This window comes from Strongylocentrotus purpuratus, unplaced genomic scaffold, assembly GCF_000002235.5.
Source record: "Strongylocentrotus purpuratus isolate Spur 01 unplaced genomic scaffold, Spur_5.0 spur5_scaffold_2, whole genome shotgun sequence".
Lineage (NCBI taxonomy): Eukaryota > Metazoa > Echinodermata > Echinoidea > Camarodonta > Strongylocentrotidae > Strongylocentrotus > Strongylocentrotus purpuratus.
In genome coordinates, this window is record NW_022145605.1 from 32,101,438 (window position 1) to 32,117,594 (window position 16,157).

General features: G+C 38.0%; 1 protein-coding gene across 1 annotated transcript; it reads left to right on the plus strand.

Moving 5' to 3' along the window:
• Positions 1 to 708: 708 nt before the first annotated feature.
• On the plus strand, positions 709 to 10,803 carry LOC592777 (splicing factor ESS-2 homolog). Its single transcript, XM_030992217.1, has 9 exons — positions 709 to 826; positions 2,476 to 2,675; positions 3,553 to 3,733; positions 4,486 to 4,626; positions 5,370 to 5,639; positions 6,416 to 6,646; positions 7,242 to 7,348; positions 9,226 to 9,341; positions 10,346 to 10,803. Exons 2-9 carry the CDS (start codon positions 2,559 to 2,561, stop codon positions 10,701 to 10,703), a joined length of 1,521 nt encoding a protein of 506 aa, XP_030848077.1. The 5' UTR covers positions 709 to 826; positions 2,476 to 2,558; the 3' UTR covers positions 10,704 to 10,803.
• Positions 10,804 to 16,157: the final 5,354 nt, after the last annotated feature.

Sequence of the window (16,157 nt, forward strand, 5' to 3'; positions counted from 1 at the left end):
TCATATCATCGTTTTCTTCAACATCACTATAGGCTTAATATGGCCCCCACCCTGCGTACGCCACACAATAATTTTTGAGAAATGAAAACATTGAGAGACGAATTACTATTTTTGTGTTTGTCATCTAGTATACTACTACGGCTAAATTCAAACTAAAATGCTTCAGAAAGGAGGTGGGCCGTGTTCGACTGAACGCTAAAAAAGGATAAGGTACGTCGATTGAAACCATGTAATAATTAAACATGCGTGTTTTCTCTGAAGTGTTTGGAAGTAATTTGCTGATCGAAATGTATCCTGACATCTTCTCTGTTTCTACAATTTGTTTGTGTTTTTTTTTGTTAAAGGCAAATAATTTATATATTTTAATAATTTTGGAGGGGTTTATAATTGGGGGCTTTTAAGGGGTTCGTGCATCTATTTTTGTCATTGCACTATATATGCGACAATTATTATTAGTGAAATTTTGATCTTTATTATTAATAATCCCATTATCATTATTATCATTATCATTATTATCAATATTTTATTATTATCACTAATAATTTTGGTTCATATAGATCCATATGTTCAACCAACAGAAATTTGGCCGAACTATTGACAATTCCCCTTCTTTGTATGCGATGAAATTTAGGCCGAGGTAGCTTGATTGGAGTAATAAACGTGCTAGAGTTTTTGAAACTTGTACAACTCGTTCTTGTAATGTTCGCACTAATACAGAACACACAGAGGGCATGACTGGTATTTTTATATTCGTACCACGCCATTGTTGATCGTTCGGACAACGCAACGTAACGTCATAATTATTCTGAGGAAAATCCGTATTTTAGTAAGTTATTAATTCACGTTTTTAATATCTGTGTTGTACCTAGGTTCTTGAATGAATGGGAAGAATTGATTTACATGAACTTCATGATTTTAACGTGTTGACAATTTTCGTAATGCCGATCAGAACTTGGGACTGTGATGTTATTTTGCTTTACTCAGTCCCATTAGTTCGAATCGGTGTAGGCTACCATTGTAGTAGACCGAAAGCTTCAGTCTCTATAATCGTCGGTTGTTCCACTGAGACTACGTCTGGCTCTACTAGACCTCCGGTTATAGAGACTGAATGACCGCCTATGCAATCGTATGTTGAAGATATCACGGCTAGATTTTAGCCGTTAGGCCCCTCCCACAAACATGACAAACTTGCCACGGCCGTATTGTTATGCCCCCCAAATCCCCCAAAATGTCATTTTACCTCGTGCATATCCAATTTTAAATTAGGCCTAGGCTATAATACATTGGTTCCACTTACTAACTTGATTGAAATAATCCATTTAATGGTCCCTTTTAAGGAAATTATGGGTCAAAATCGACATCCATGTTGAAAATCTTGCAAGCCGTGTTAAACTCTCGCTGCCGTCAATCTCATCCCTTCATAATCATTTTGCCTTCGGCGTAGACTAGAAGGGATGAGATTGACGGCAGCGAGAGTTTAACACGGCTTGCAAGATTTTCAACATGGATGTCGATTTTGACCCATAATTTCCTTAAAAGGGACCATTAAACGGATTATTTCAATCAAGTTAGTAAGTGGAACCGATGTATTATAGCCTAGACCTAGGCCTAATTTAAAATTGGATATGCACGAGGTAAAATGACATTTTGGGGGATTTTGGGGGCATAACAATACGGCCGTGGCAAGTTTGTCATGTTTGTGGGAGGGGCCTAACGACTAAAATCTAGCCGTGATATCTTCAACATACGATGGCATAGGCGGTCATTCAGTCTCTATAACCGGAGGTCTAGTGGAGCCAGACGTAGTCTCAGTGGAACAACCGACGATTATAGAGACTGAAGCTTTCGGTCTACCATTGTAGATGAAGCTCGCTCTTACTACTGAAATACTAGACTCTATATTCTCAGTCATACATGGCTTCATATTCGTGTCAAATCACCCAAAATCTAGTGAGTTCTGCACTGCTATTATGGGTTTCATGGATCAGGTTGAAAAAGGCGCCCAATGCTTTTCCTTCTTGTTTCCCTTTTCTTCTTCAATGTTCTTCTTCTTCAACAACTTGCTCTTGAAACATGACGTTCTTCTCTTCTTCTTCTTCCAGTCTCCAGTTCCTTTTCTTCTTCTTCTTCCTCTTCTTCTTCTCCTTCTTCTTCTTCTTCTTCTTCTTCTTCTTCTTCTTATTCTTCCAGTCTCCGGTTCTTCTTCTTCTTCTTCTTCTTCTTCTTCTTCTTCTTCTTCTCCTTCTCCTTCTCCTTCTTATTCTCCTTCTCCTTCTCCTTCTCCTTCTCCTCCTTCTCCTCCTTCTCCTCCTCCTCCTCCTTCTCCTTCTCCTTCCCCTTCCCCCCTCCCCCTCCCCCTCCCCCCCCTACCCTCCCCTCCCCTCCCCCTCCCCCTCCCCCTCCCCCTCTGTTGTAAATCGTTGAGCCAATATTAAAAATGAAGAGACAATTCAGAGATGTTGTCTTTTGTTCCAGATTGACAAATACCATATTTGAAGGTATAGGAAGTTAGGAACTGAGGTTAACTTCCTGGGCAGTTGTTCAGTGACGCCATTGAGATGGCTCTTGTAAAAGCAGATGACAAATCCCTGGTTGTTGTGCCACCTAAAGCAGCATGGGAGAAGCAGAGGAAACCAGATAAAAGAAAAGTTCTGGATGAAGAGGTGTTTGTTAGTGTAAGTATTCCAGTCATTTCTTCTCCTTCTAGTAATCTTGAAAGGGCTATGCATCCTATCACAAAGATGATCTAAAGATATCTAGCATTGTAAGGAAGAAAAGTGAGGTTTAATGGGATAAGGGTATTAGATCTCTCAGGAGTAGTACCCGGAGTCTGGAAGTTCTCTGGACTGCCAGTGTGCACTGCATTTGCTGGAAGGATTTTCTGTTCTGGAATCTAATCTCATTCACTCACCATTCCAACAGGAATTTTTGTTAAAGTCCAGGATATGTTTTAAATCTGTAAATAGTATGATTAGGAACAAGCTAAAATGTAATTGATATAAGCAACTGAGGAATACATCACAAGAAGAATTAACACTCAACTTGTGATTTTTCTAAATTGGAGGTGTTCAAGAATGACATTTCCTGTTTTAAGTGTCTTCTACATGTATGTTCATGTAAATAATAAGATAAAGTAAATTTTTGACCCACCAACTCTTACAAACTCTCTACTGTATCTTCATGCTGAAAGATCTTCTTTGTATACATTGCCTTAGAATACTTGTACCTCCATCAAAATTCTTTCTCTTTAAAAGAATTAATATCTGCACCTTCTCAAAAAAATATCTAAGAAATGGTTATCAGTGCAAGTCATTAATAGTTCTTTATTTAAAAAGCCACTTTGAAGGATTGAAGAAGGTCATACCGCACAACTCCTTCCCAGACCTTATGAAGTTGAAGGCTCAGCAGGGAAATGAGATACATAATTATTCCACCAATTTTTTATTTCGTTAACAAACATTGTCTCTTTCTTTCCCCAAAATATACATATTTTGTGATAAATTTGTGCTTAGTTTTAATGGCAAGTTCATATCGTTATCAATCACTTTGAAGGACTTGGAAAATATCATCCAGCGCGACTTCTTCCCGGACCTTAAGAAGTTGAAGGCTCAGCATGAATACATGGAAGCGATGGAGCGGAACGATCTGGTCAAGATGCGAGAGCTGGCCATCAAGTATGCGTCCACCTGCCGGACATCCAGACCGGGAACATCTTCTCTCACTCCCATGCAAGGTATGATAATCCTCCCTGATGTCATTAAATGTACTACATGTATGTGTTCAGTTTTTCTTCCATTTACTATTTTTTCTTTCCCATCAGCATTCTGTTATACAATAATGTCATTTTCATAATAATATCTATAATGCTCTCTCAGCAACTGTGTTAACTTATTATAGGCGTTCCCAACTCAAGCTATGCTTTTCGGGTTTTCACCTCCTTCTGTTATCTGAATTATTTACTGTATACTCTATGATGAAATCATTGTTACAATTTATATATACATTGTGTTTCATATTGTACCGTTGAGGAGGAAATAAATGTTACCAGTAATAATAATAAATATGTGTACATGAACATGTACATTGTTTGTTTTAACAAACTCTAGTTTAGTTTGAATTGAAAACAACAAGTCAATTTGTGTTCTTAATAGAAAATATAATTTTTTTATTAGTTCTGTATGATATTTATTTGATTGTACAATGTAAAATGTATTTTTAGATTATGGGTAATTCCATAAATTAGTGACCCAATTTGTGACATTCTTGGTGACCCACTTACATACATGTAAGGAACCCACACATATTTGTGGCTCTGAGTAAAGACTTAATTAGTGGAGTTTGATTGTTAAGTGACATATGTTCTATTAATAGAATCAGGTAAATACCATCAAAATAAAGGAAAGACAGTATTCCTAATTGAAATTTGTAATGTGATCAATACATTTTAGCTTCATTCTTTGATGATGTTTTTTTTTTCACCAACAGAGGGAGAACAAACCCCAACAACGTTTGAAACCCCCGTAATGGGACAGTTCAACACACAGGACACTCCGAGGACTACAGCAGATGAATACAAGAACGAGGATATGCCCCCAAGAGACACGGATTTGACCAAATTGGAGAAACGTAAGTCTCTGAAGGGTTTCATAGACCGTGGAATAAGTACCAGAAATAGTCACTCATACATTCAGTACAGGGAAAAAAAAGAATTAAAACATTTTGGGGGCTACTTTTCAAGCTTGCTTGCATGAAAATAACACTCTTTAATTTGTTTTGCATTGAACTCTATGCAAATATTTTGGGGCTCTTTTTTTCTTCATTTCAGGGGGTAATTCACCCTGAGCCCCTGTGTATATTTTCCCCCTGATTCAGTACAGGATGGTAAAAAGTACAGAAGCAGCAAAATTGTGAGGAAGGACATGCCTCCATTTACCCTTACAGGAAATGAGCATAGCAGTAGTTGATTAAAAAAACAAGAGGACAAAATAGACCCCTACTCAGTAGGTTCTTTACCAAACAAATAAACAAATGAATAAGTACAAGTTCACCAACATGCCATTGAAACTTGTGTTAAATTTAGTGCACAGGTTTCAGTGGGCTTTCAGCAAACTTGTGCTCATGATGGTTTTGTGAAACACTGCCCAGATCAAATTATAATTCAAACAGTATGATTAAGTCATGCATTTGAATTGAATACTTTCTATCATCTTGTGTTAATATCTAGCTGCACAGGTTTCAATGGGTTGTCAGCGAACTTGTGCTCATGATGGTTTCGTGAAACACTGCCCAGATCAAATTATAATTCAAACAGTATGATTAAGTTATGAATTTGAATTGATTACTTTCTATCATCTTATGTTAATATCTAGCTGAGAGCGATACATCGGTAACCCTGGACAAGTACCTCACCAAGTACACGAGCGAAGACAACGCATCGTTCCGGGACATTATGGCCAAGGCAGAGGACAAGCATCGACACAAGCATGCCTGGCTGTACGAAGCAGAGCTCAACCATGCAGCACAGAATGAGGACATGCTGAAACTGAAGAGCGCCGAGCAGCTCACCATAGATTCCAGGAGCAACAATGTGATTGGGTGGAAGTATGAGGCCAAGAATGCACTCATGTATGTGCCTGAAGGTATGTACACGAATCAAGAGTGCAAGCTCATCTAAAGCCTAAGTGACACTAGAGTGGCAACAACCGCTCGACTGACAATGCTCGTAGAGCTCCATGTAGAAAGGCTTTTGGCAGTTTTCTGCATGTTTTTCAATGGTCGTAACTGGTTCCTCAAGGTTTTTGTCAGTCACCTGATACTCCTAGGTTGAAATTTTATGTAGTTGGTGTCAAACATTCGTAAGACAAGGCTCACAACATAAACAACAAATTATAAGTGGATTCTGATACCCCGGCTCTTACAGTATGTGGCTAGTTTATAAGTCATAAATGAACCTTCAGGGGTTTAACAATTTTGACTTAAAATTATTGTTTTTGTGCTTTTATTGAAACCAACTGTCAAGGTTGACTTTCCCATTCATATGCAAGAGGCTCCAGTAAAGCCTGAACACACTAGAGCTGATAACTGTTGGCATTAGATGTACTAAGAAAAAGAATAGCCCTCCAAGCGGCTTCATTAATTTTCCTCCTTTAGAACACTATGTTTACAAATTTGAAAATTGAAAAAAAATTGTACATTTGCATATATATATCATAGTACTTCCACAAAATTGCACAAAAGCTGAACCTGTGATCCCTTTCATGTTCCTGGGACCTGTTTCACAAAGCCTTTTTTTAATGACAAATGACAAAAATCAGTGACAAATCTGTTGATTCCCAATCAGAAGCAAGGATTCCAGTAGCTTATAACAAAAACTGTAATTTGTCACTGATGACAAGTTTTGTGAAACGCCCCCCAGGTGTTGAAGCAAGCCTCGCCGAGAAGATCCTGCAGAAACCCGAGACAGAGATCGCCCACACCAACACTCGATTGACCTCTGACCCCTTCACGAAACCCGAGAGCCTGTCTGGTCTAGCAGGACCAAGCAGACACAATGGCAGGGTCGGATCGGACGGCAAAGAGCTGACCCCTGCGGATGGTCCTAAGGTCAACGGGTACGGCTTCGTTGCTACTCCATCGCCGGCGCCTGGTGAGTTGTGAGAGGTCTGGAACCTTCCCTTTTTCCCCCACTTTTTCATTTGTGGCATATATGCCAGTTGTCTGACATCCTGCGATTGGAAAATTGGCAGCTAGCTTCAGTCTGTCAGTACACGTCTAAAGAAGACATCCGGACTCAGACACCGAAACTCCCACACAAATAATTAAATATGGATGTGTCATAGAAATCTCTTCTGGGTGGTGTTTCACAAAGATTCTAAAGTCAAACTTAACTCTAAGTTGAACTTTAAAAAAATTATGGGGAGCCATTCGTAGCCTTAAAATGAAATATATTAAAAAGCAAAAATTAAAGTATTTTAGACTTTTTATAAATTCCACATCAAGAACATGAAATCTCCTTCATAATAGAAAATATGAATAATTTGATTATCAACACTTTATGCCTTTTAAGATAACTTTTACAAAATATTTTCAATGATGCTAACGGCTTTCCATAATTGGTAAGTCAAACTTAGAGATAACCTCAACTTAGGGTCTTTGTGAAACACCCCCCCCCCCCCTGAAATGCATTGTCTGTGAAGTTTGCCCACTTTTCACCTAACTATTGTTTGTTCTCGTTATACCAGGTGTGAACGAATCTCCAATGATGACCTGGGGTGAGATAGAAGGATCGCCTTTCAGATTGGACGGAGGAGACACACCCGTACAGATAGTCAGAGGGCCACAGTTCAAGGTTTGTATATCCTTGAGATATATTTCAATTTTCTCCTCAGATTTTTTATTATTTAATACTTCTAATATGTTAACCATCATAATAATGATGATAAAAATAATGGAAAGTGCTCATATGCACATAATAACTTGTAAAATTCCCTATGCGTTCTAACTTTTGTTGCTAATCAGTAAGGCGAGGCGTCAAAAATAAATATACCAGCCAGCGGCAGCTAACTGCACTTGTGCGTCCTGGCTGCATTTTTTAAATTAGCTCAGCCGGCTACCGCTGGCGGTAGGACCCTCAATTAACTCATGATGTCATCATAATGGTCTCCGAACAAAAGCATGCGCCGGCTGCCGCCTTTCGAATGGAAACCGAGCCTCAGATCCCAGCCTGGCGCAAGCCGGCTGGGCTAATAAGTGAAAAATAATTGCCCCAGCCAGGCTTCGGCCGTAATTGCAGCCTCGATGCGCCAATACGTGAGGCGGCAGCCTGCTGGTATCGATATTTTTGACGCCTCGCCTAATCAATAATACATTAACGTACATTGTATCAGAAGAATGAATACATGGATAAACATTATAAGAGCAATTCAACCAGATAATAATTATGTAATATGGACTGGCCTTGAGGGAGATATCACATATATTTCCTAAACTAGACTCATATTGCCCTGAGTCAAAGACGAGGGCAATATGGGTCTTGTGAGGGAAATATATGTGGTATCTCTCGAAAGTTAAGCCAGTCAATATTGTTATTATCATCTAAATCAGACATCTAGAGCAAATACATACATGACAATCTCATAGAACTGAACAAACTTTGTCAAACCAGTACTGTGCCATCCGGCCAGCTGCTTGACAAAATTTTTAATACACTGCAAACAGTGTACCCAATTTGGTGTGATTATTACGTCACAATAGAATGCGCGCATAGTTCGCAGGTTCTCGTACCCACAATAGATGCGCAATGAAAATGACAAAATACGGCGCGGTGAATATGGTTTTATCTTTCATGCTTTTTTAACACGTAAAGGCCATGGGCTTTTTCATGAAAGGTAAATATGGTCTCATATTCCCCGATTAGCCCTTTTAGGATTACAAATGAGTGTAATATGATTTTGTAAAACCCCTGCTCAGATGTCTGATACGGGTAATAATAGCTTAATGGAAGCAATATAATAATCGGGGCAGCGCCAGTGTAAATTGATTTCTGTATCACTCGAATATGACAATGATTATCTGTCATAAGGAAATACGGTGAAAACATCATTGAATTACTGCAGGTACTTATCATCTGACTTATATAATTTGGCAGCTTTGTGGACACTTATTCAGCTACTGGCTATTTAACCATAAAGTCTTTTTGCATTAGTAATCTTATGTTTGTATATTTTTACGTTGCCTGCCCAGCATGGTCCATTTATCGGTTCTCCTTTTCTCTATATATGCCTTTGTCATAATGTCTCTGTTCCTTTATTACTGAAGTATCAGTAAAGTGATGTACCAACAAAAAGAAAATTGACATGTTGAAACGAAGGGTAGTATTCTCGAAAGCGGACTAACTTTAGTCCATGGTTTAATCCTCCGACTAAGTATAGAATGCCAAGTGTCCATATGAATATGATTTTGAATAATTTAATCCGTCACTAAATTAAAATGAAATGTAATAACATAATTAATAAACAACAATAAAACTATGAAATAATTATGTTATCATGGTAATTTAGGAACATATCAAAATATTCAAAAATATATTCATATGGACACTTGGCATTCCATATTTATTGGACTAAAGTTAGTCCGCTTTCGAGAATACCACCCACAGTATTTTTGTGTCATTCAGTTACTGTGACACTTCCTGTGAATGATATTTCTCTATTTTGATGTGTGTAGATGCCTGGTGTTCCGAGAAAGGAGAAACTTGGTCTATCACTGGTCGATAAGGTCACCAAGAAGAATCGAGCCAAGAAGGAAGAAGCCTTGAAGAGAGTCACCAAGAACATTGTCAGGTATGCGACATGATCAGATTTCATGTATGTATGTATGTTCTTCACCTGAAGTATATGAGAAAGAAAGACAGACACATAGAGAGACAGAGAGAGAGAGAGGGAGAGAGAGGGGAAGAGAGAGGGAAAGAGAAAGAAGGAGAGAGGGGAGAGAAAGAGAGAGATAAGTAAAGAAAGGAAAAGTATGCTACATGATCAGATTTATTGTATGTATGTTCTTCACCTAAGTATATGAGAAAGAGAGAGAGCGTGACAGACAGACAGAGAGATGGAGAGAGAGGGAGAGAGCGGGAGGGAGAGAGAGAGAGAGAGAGAGGGATAAGCGAAAGAAAGGAAAAGGTCTAGATGACCAATGCAATGAAGATGTAGATGAATATATGTTATGTTAGTTACAGGGATCCGGTATTTTGTCTCAGAATCAGAAACAAAATCTTGGATTTAGCTCATGCTGCAATGATTATTATAAACCTATAGGTCAGTCAGGAACCCCATGACTTTTACTAGCTGATCGCCTGTCTGATTACCAAGATATTTATGATTGGAAATCGAAATTCATTTTTCGTTTTCCTAAGGGTTTTCATAACACTACAGTCTATTGGGGAAAACAAGTATGGTAAAACCGGTCACTCAAAGATTTTTACTTTTTTGAGGCACTTCTTGATCATTTTGAAGCGCAATTTTTTTAGGGCTTCAATATGACACCATGTCACAGCCACTGATAACACGTAGGGCCGTGCATCTCAGATTTAACATTGTTAAACGATGCCTTTAAAACTAAAAGACAGGAAAATGAGGAGTGTATAGTAATCTACTCTAGCAGAGGCAGAACTTCTCACCGTCCGAGCTTCAGATATACATGTAATTCCTTTTTCTTTCCTGGGCACAACAGTCTCATGAAATCAGAATGTTGTTCTACAATTGCACTGTATTTCCTATTTTGTGCATCAGAGCAGTATTATACCACAATGATAAGATGACTAAATCTTTACTCTCTTTGCCCTGTGCAGCCCGTCACCCAGTCGTTTCGGTTCAGCGAGCCCAATGGAACGGATACGATCGCTGTCATCGGCGGCGCAGAAGCTCGTCCAAAAAAGCGTCGGTCCTGCGGACAAGGCACTCAGGGCAAGCTACACACCATCTCCCCAACGCTCGGTCGGTAGTAGGACACCCTCTCTTGGGGGGACCCCCAACAGGACGCCGGGCTCGACCCCCGGGAAGTCACCGGCCTCAAGGCGCGGTCAGTCGGTCAACGCAAGTCCAGCATCCTCAAGAAGTCACTCAGAACCACCCAGTTTGACGGACAATTTGCTCAACTTACCAAAAAGGACTGCTCCTGATAGACAAAAAGCTACAGATTTTTTCTGACGTCTGTGTGGGTTTTTTAAGTATCTATCTTCTACAGTATATGAACAAAGGCAAGAGCATTTTATCTTTTAATATGAAAATGGACCAGCAGACGGAGAATGACCAATGTTGGGTCGAAAGGAAAACTATATATTCTCGCCCATACATGCTGTGCATGTATATTGAGATGTCACTCTTTGAGAGAGTGTATCACTTTTGTAACACTGTCATGCTGGACCAGTTAAACAAACGAACATCGTCTAACCTGCAGTGAAGAGACACTGCTGAGCTGATCCATCATTTAAGAAATAGGCATGTTCGTAGTAAAGGTCTAGACCATTTTGGAAAACGCCCCCCTCTCAAAAAATGAAATGGAATCTCTTATTACCAACCATGTGAAAGAATATGTTTTGACTAAAATGTGATAATACAAATTTTGCCGGGAAACCGCCTTCTAATTGATATATGTGGTAAATTATATCTATCCGGACTGGGTAGATATCACGTAGTCCCATATACGGTACATCTTTCTGTGTACAGTGCTTGTAACTTTACCAAGACTGGGGCAAATTTCTTATCATTTTGATGATTCCACAACGTTGCAGTACACACCAATACTTATACGCTAGATGATCAACCTTTTCTGATCGATGCAACAATGTTTCTTTCACAATGCAATCGTATGACCAGAACTGGTCTATACCTCTAACATGTGTAACTAAAGGTGCTTCTGAACTTTGTAATAACTTTTGAATCCTATTTCAACTTCCAAATGGTTTTTGAAATGATTTGCATAGAAATATTCTTAATAGCCTTGACAGTACATGTACATATATGTCTGTTTTCAAACAAAATTTCTATGTTATTGTCCTTAGGCCTACACATTGTCTCTATATTCGGCTAACACAAAGGAAGAGAAATAATCATTATAACATAGTGAACCTGAGTTTTCTTCATGTTTTATATGATGCCAAGTGTATTGAGATGCAAGTCTCCATAATGTTTCTGTAGTGTTAGTCTAAAGTGGACCTGGAGTTAAAACATGAAGGATATAATTGGGCAATCGTAGAGTCATTTTTACTCATGTACACATACTTATAATGAAAAAACTGTAACCATGAAGCATCTTTCATTATATACACTGTACAGGAAAGCCTGGTTTTCTTTTTAAATGTACCCTATGGACCTGTTGAACTACATGTATCAGTAAGATGGAAAATGATCAAGAAAAAATGCTTCAAAGGGCTGGTCCCATTTTTGACTCGTAACAATAAATAATACTGTAAATTGATCTTTTGAAGTTTATGTGTGAAAGGTATCAGATATGCTACTGATCAGGAAAAAAATTGTGGTGAAGGGGTATATGGATAGCATCAGTGAAATGGGAACCAATACCTTTTTTTACATTACCTTCCAGAGAGCAATTTGGGAATGATTGATAGTAATAGTTTATGATCACTATAGTCCTTGTCATCATTGGTCATAGACCATTTCTATCGATAACCAAGTAAAATGTTCCCCAGGGAGTGGAAAAAGTGCCTTGTAAGTGCAGAATTGTTGAATACAATGACTGGTGTATTAGCATGTTGTAAAACACTGCAGTCACTGTTTATACAATCACTTAGATAAGTAATAAAAGCAATTATAAAATGGGTTCAAGAATGTAGCCAGTGAGAAGCGTCAAAATGGATCATGTGTCCATGCATTCAGTTTGACCATATGCACAGGAGTGCATTTAAGTGAAAACAAATGTGCAAAAAAAGTGCACCAAAATGTCGAAATGCACACCAACATATAATTCAATTCATGTTTACGAGAAGTCGCACCATGCACTGCACAGTCAGTTACAAGGCCACTGCTTCCGTGTGCATATGTTATTTGTTATGAAGGTTGCAGGGTTAAAGTGTTATCGCCCTGTTAAGATTTGATAGTAGACCCATTTTATAAAACAGATAATACCCAGGTTTTTGTTCGTGACGTTATGGCGAATATGCGGTGCTATTCACAATGGCTCAAAATGCACTTGGCTGCGCCTTATGCATTTTATTGCACCAGTGTGAATCACCTAATGTGCCGCATTGCCATAACGCACTCACGCTTGTGTATTATTTGTATATTACTGGTACTTCCCACAATCAGTTTTTTCCATAAGTTTTCAACAATTTCTTAATGTATATTTTGTTATCATAACCCATTGGCTACATCTTTATTGTATGCTTATTTCATTTGCCAGGTTGAAAAATAAAGTATGAAATTAAAACAAAGAATTTTAGATAGTTGTTTCAGTTTCCTTAGTGTAAAAGTATCGGTTTTTGTTATTGTCTTATTTTTAATCAATTCAGGACTGCACAGTTTAACACTGAGTTTTGAAAAAGAAAGTACCCTGCTGAAGTTTGATTGTACATTGTCATATCTGCTGTCAGTAAATTTATGAGTAATGCAATATATATAATATATATATATATATATATATATATGCTGTAACTGACAAGAAAAATGCTGTAACTGACAAGAAAAAAAAGTCAAGTTTGGTTTTGCTTACTTTGTAAGTTCTTTTCAGGGATTTGGAGTTTCGGACTGGTCTGGTAACTCATTTAGGAACACACTTCAGTCCTTTTGACACTAATTTTGACACTCAAAAACACATTTTCTTTTCCTTATTACAGTGTATTATGTGGTTACATTGCAACACATACATGTATGACCCATTTAAAATATTCTAAGGAAATGTGTAGACATCAGACTTGGAATAATAATAATAATAATAAGATCGGATATTTATATAGCGCACATATCCACCATGCAAGGTGCTCAAGTTACACTGTCTGACATATTTTTTTCTTAGAGTTGAGATGATAATAAACATGAAATGTGAAGGAGCATTTGAAGACATTTTTTTAACAAAGTGAACTTCATCTTGTTATCTGTCTATCCAGCAATCTATTTAGCTGTCTGTGTATCTGTATTTATGTCTGTCTATATGTAAATATATCGGTTTGTCCATTCATCAATTGATCTCTCTTTCTGTTAGTGGCTTCTCATGATACACCACCTGCAGTCTAAATGCATTTTTTTGGAGGGGGTGGGGAGGGAGGGGGAGGGGTCCCAGCCAAGTACCAAATATCTCTGACTCTACATTTCTTACTATCAATCTGCAATCTGTCTTTTATCTTTGTTTTTAAGGTCTCTCTCTCTCTCTTTCTCTCTTTCTTTCTTTCTCTCTCTGTCTCTCTCTCTCTCACTCTGTCTCTCTGTGTAGCTTTCAATGTTATTTTGTAGTACATGTATTTATCTTGAAAAGATAGAAAAGGAAGAGAGAGAGAGAGAGGGAGCTCTGTGTTGTTGTTTTGGGGGTAATTTTTTATTCACTTCATGCAATACATGTACATGTATATCATACAAATACAAATTATTTCAAATTACATTACAATAACAAATATACACAACTCAATTATTTTGAATGAAAAAAATATTTTCATGATAACCCCCTTTCCCAAATTAAAACGCAAAACAATGACGAATCTTACCCAAAACAAATATATATTAAAAAAATTAAAAAGCCCACACCCCCCCCCCCCCCCCCCAAAAAAAAACAAAAAAAAAAAAAAAAATGTGAGCAGTCCATGGCAGTCGATAGCGGTAAATCACACAAATGCGAACTGAGCGGATCCCGGTTTATTGGGTAGACTATGGCTGGCAAAAACGGTCAAGAAATCCCCCAGCTATGATCTTTCTACACATTTACTTAAATAGGAAGTTATCACTTCCGGTCCGCATCCATTCAATGTTCTTGTTTATTATCACCGTTTATAATGGAGTGTCAATATTTTTCGTTCAGTAGAAGTCTTTCTATCTTATTGTTCGCTTTTAAATAATTTTCCCTTTATTTCCTCGATGCTTGGAGGCTTTTTTTTCTTCCTCCCTACTTACAAATATCATATATCTGATTAATAACACAACGTGATTAAATATTTGCCTATCTTTATTTACTTCATCCAATCCAATTTGAACTTCCTTCCAGCTCATTTCGTTAAGAATAGGAGGATCCAGGATATCACTACGTTGTTCCCATATAATCATCTCACTACAAGCATTAAACAAATATGTGCATATATGTTTCCTCATCCTCATCTCATCACAGAATGAGCATTATTTTATCACTTGAAATGAATTTAAACCGTAAACAGCGATTAATAATAATAATAATATTTAATTTTTATATAGTGCTTAATACAAATGTCTCTAAGCGCTTTACAAATATACTATTACCCCGGTCATTGGATCCAGTGCTTGCCCGCACACACTGTGTGCACAATCTCCACTCCCTGGGGAGCATTCCAGCCGGGCGTTACTTGACGCTCACAAGCTGTTTGACCAACAATGACGGTCGCATCCTACCGGGTACCCATTTAAGACCTGGGTGGAGTGTAGCAAGTGCAGGTTAATATCTTGCCAAAGGATTAACATAAACATTTCGATTAACATAAATAATTGTATGAAGCAGTTTGAACTAAAATTGTCTTAGTTTATCATCTAATGTGCTGATTCTCGGACGGACAAAAACCATTTCAATTTCTTTAATCGACAGATTATATGATGATTGTAAATTATGAAAACTGACGGGGAAGTCAGGCAGTTTAGTATGCAGGCCCTTTACAAATTCTTTGAACAGACCGATTCAAATTGCATAGTTTTCTTTGTAAACATAAATTCTATTTTTTGACTATCAAATGAAATTTGCCTCTTCGTTAAATCGATTTTCCATTCTACAGGTATATATTAGCGTAGATTTCTTCAAGAATTGATATTTTCCTCTTCCTCTTATTCCGATACATCTGAAATAAGTGTTGGACTTTAATGATCCTTTTCCATCTATTATATGATACAACCTGTAAGTATTTTTTAAGAAAAGGTTTTCATTTAAGTATGTTTTTTCTCTATTACTATAAATAAACAAAATCTAATTCTCTGGATAATAGTTATGCTATCGTGCATATTTCCTCAGTATAAAAACCTTCTCATTACAAATCATATTGTATACAACCTTGACCAGGCGCGTACGCAGGATTTTTTCAAGGGGGGGGGGGGGGTTAACATTTATAAATCGGTTCGAAAATTTCGCAACGACTCAGCCAGCCGCTGAATAAGCGGGGGGGGGGGGGGGGGTAAGAGGACACTTTTTTGGGGGGGGTTTCGAAATTTGGAAATTTGACATTTTGCTCAGTTGGGGGAGGGGGGTGGTAAGGTCAATTTTTTTAGGTCGGTCAAAAGGGGGGGGGGTTTAGGTTTTTTTAGGGGGGTTTACATACATAAATTTACCAAAGGGGGGGTTAACCCCCCCCCCCCCCCTGCGTACGCGCCTGACCTTGACTAATTGATGTGAACGTACCCTTGTCTTATGTTTGATAGGTGTGTGAAGTGTTTAAATGCTTTTAGGTTAGAGGGCATGTAATTCCTACATTTTTTTTGTTTTTG

Bases quoted from the DNA above. Each gene is read 5' to 3' on its own strand.
- LOC592777 (XM_030992217.1), top strand. From the start codon at position 2,559: ATGGCTCTTGTAAAAGCAGATGACAAATCCCTGGTTGTTGTGCCACCT. The intron at 5,640-6,415 runs GTATGTACACGA...AACGCCCCCCAG, and splicing joins ACTCATGTATGTGCCTGAAG to GTGTTGAAGCAAGCCTCGCC. The intron at 7,349-9,225 runs GTTTGTATATCC...TGATGTGTGTAG, and splicing joins TCAGAGGGCCACAGTTCAAG to ATGCCTGGTGTTCCGAGAAA.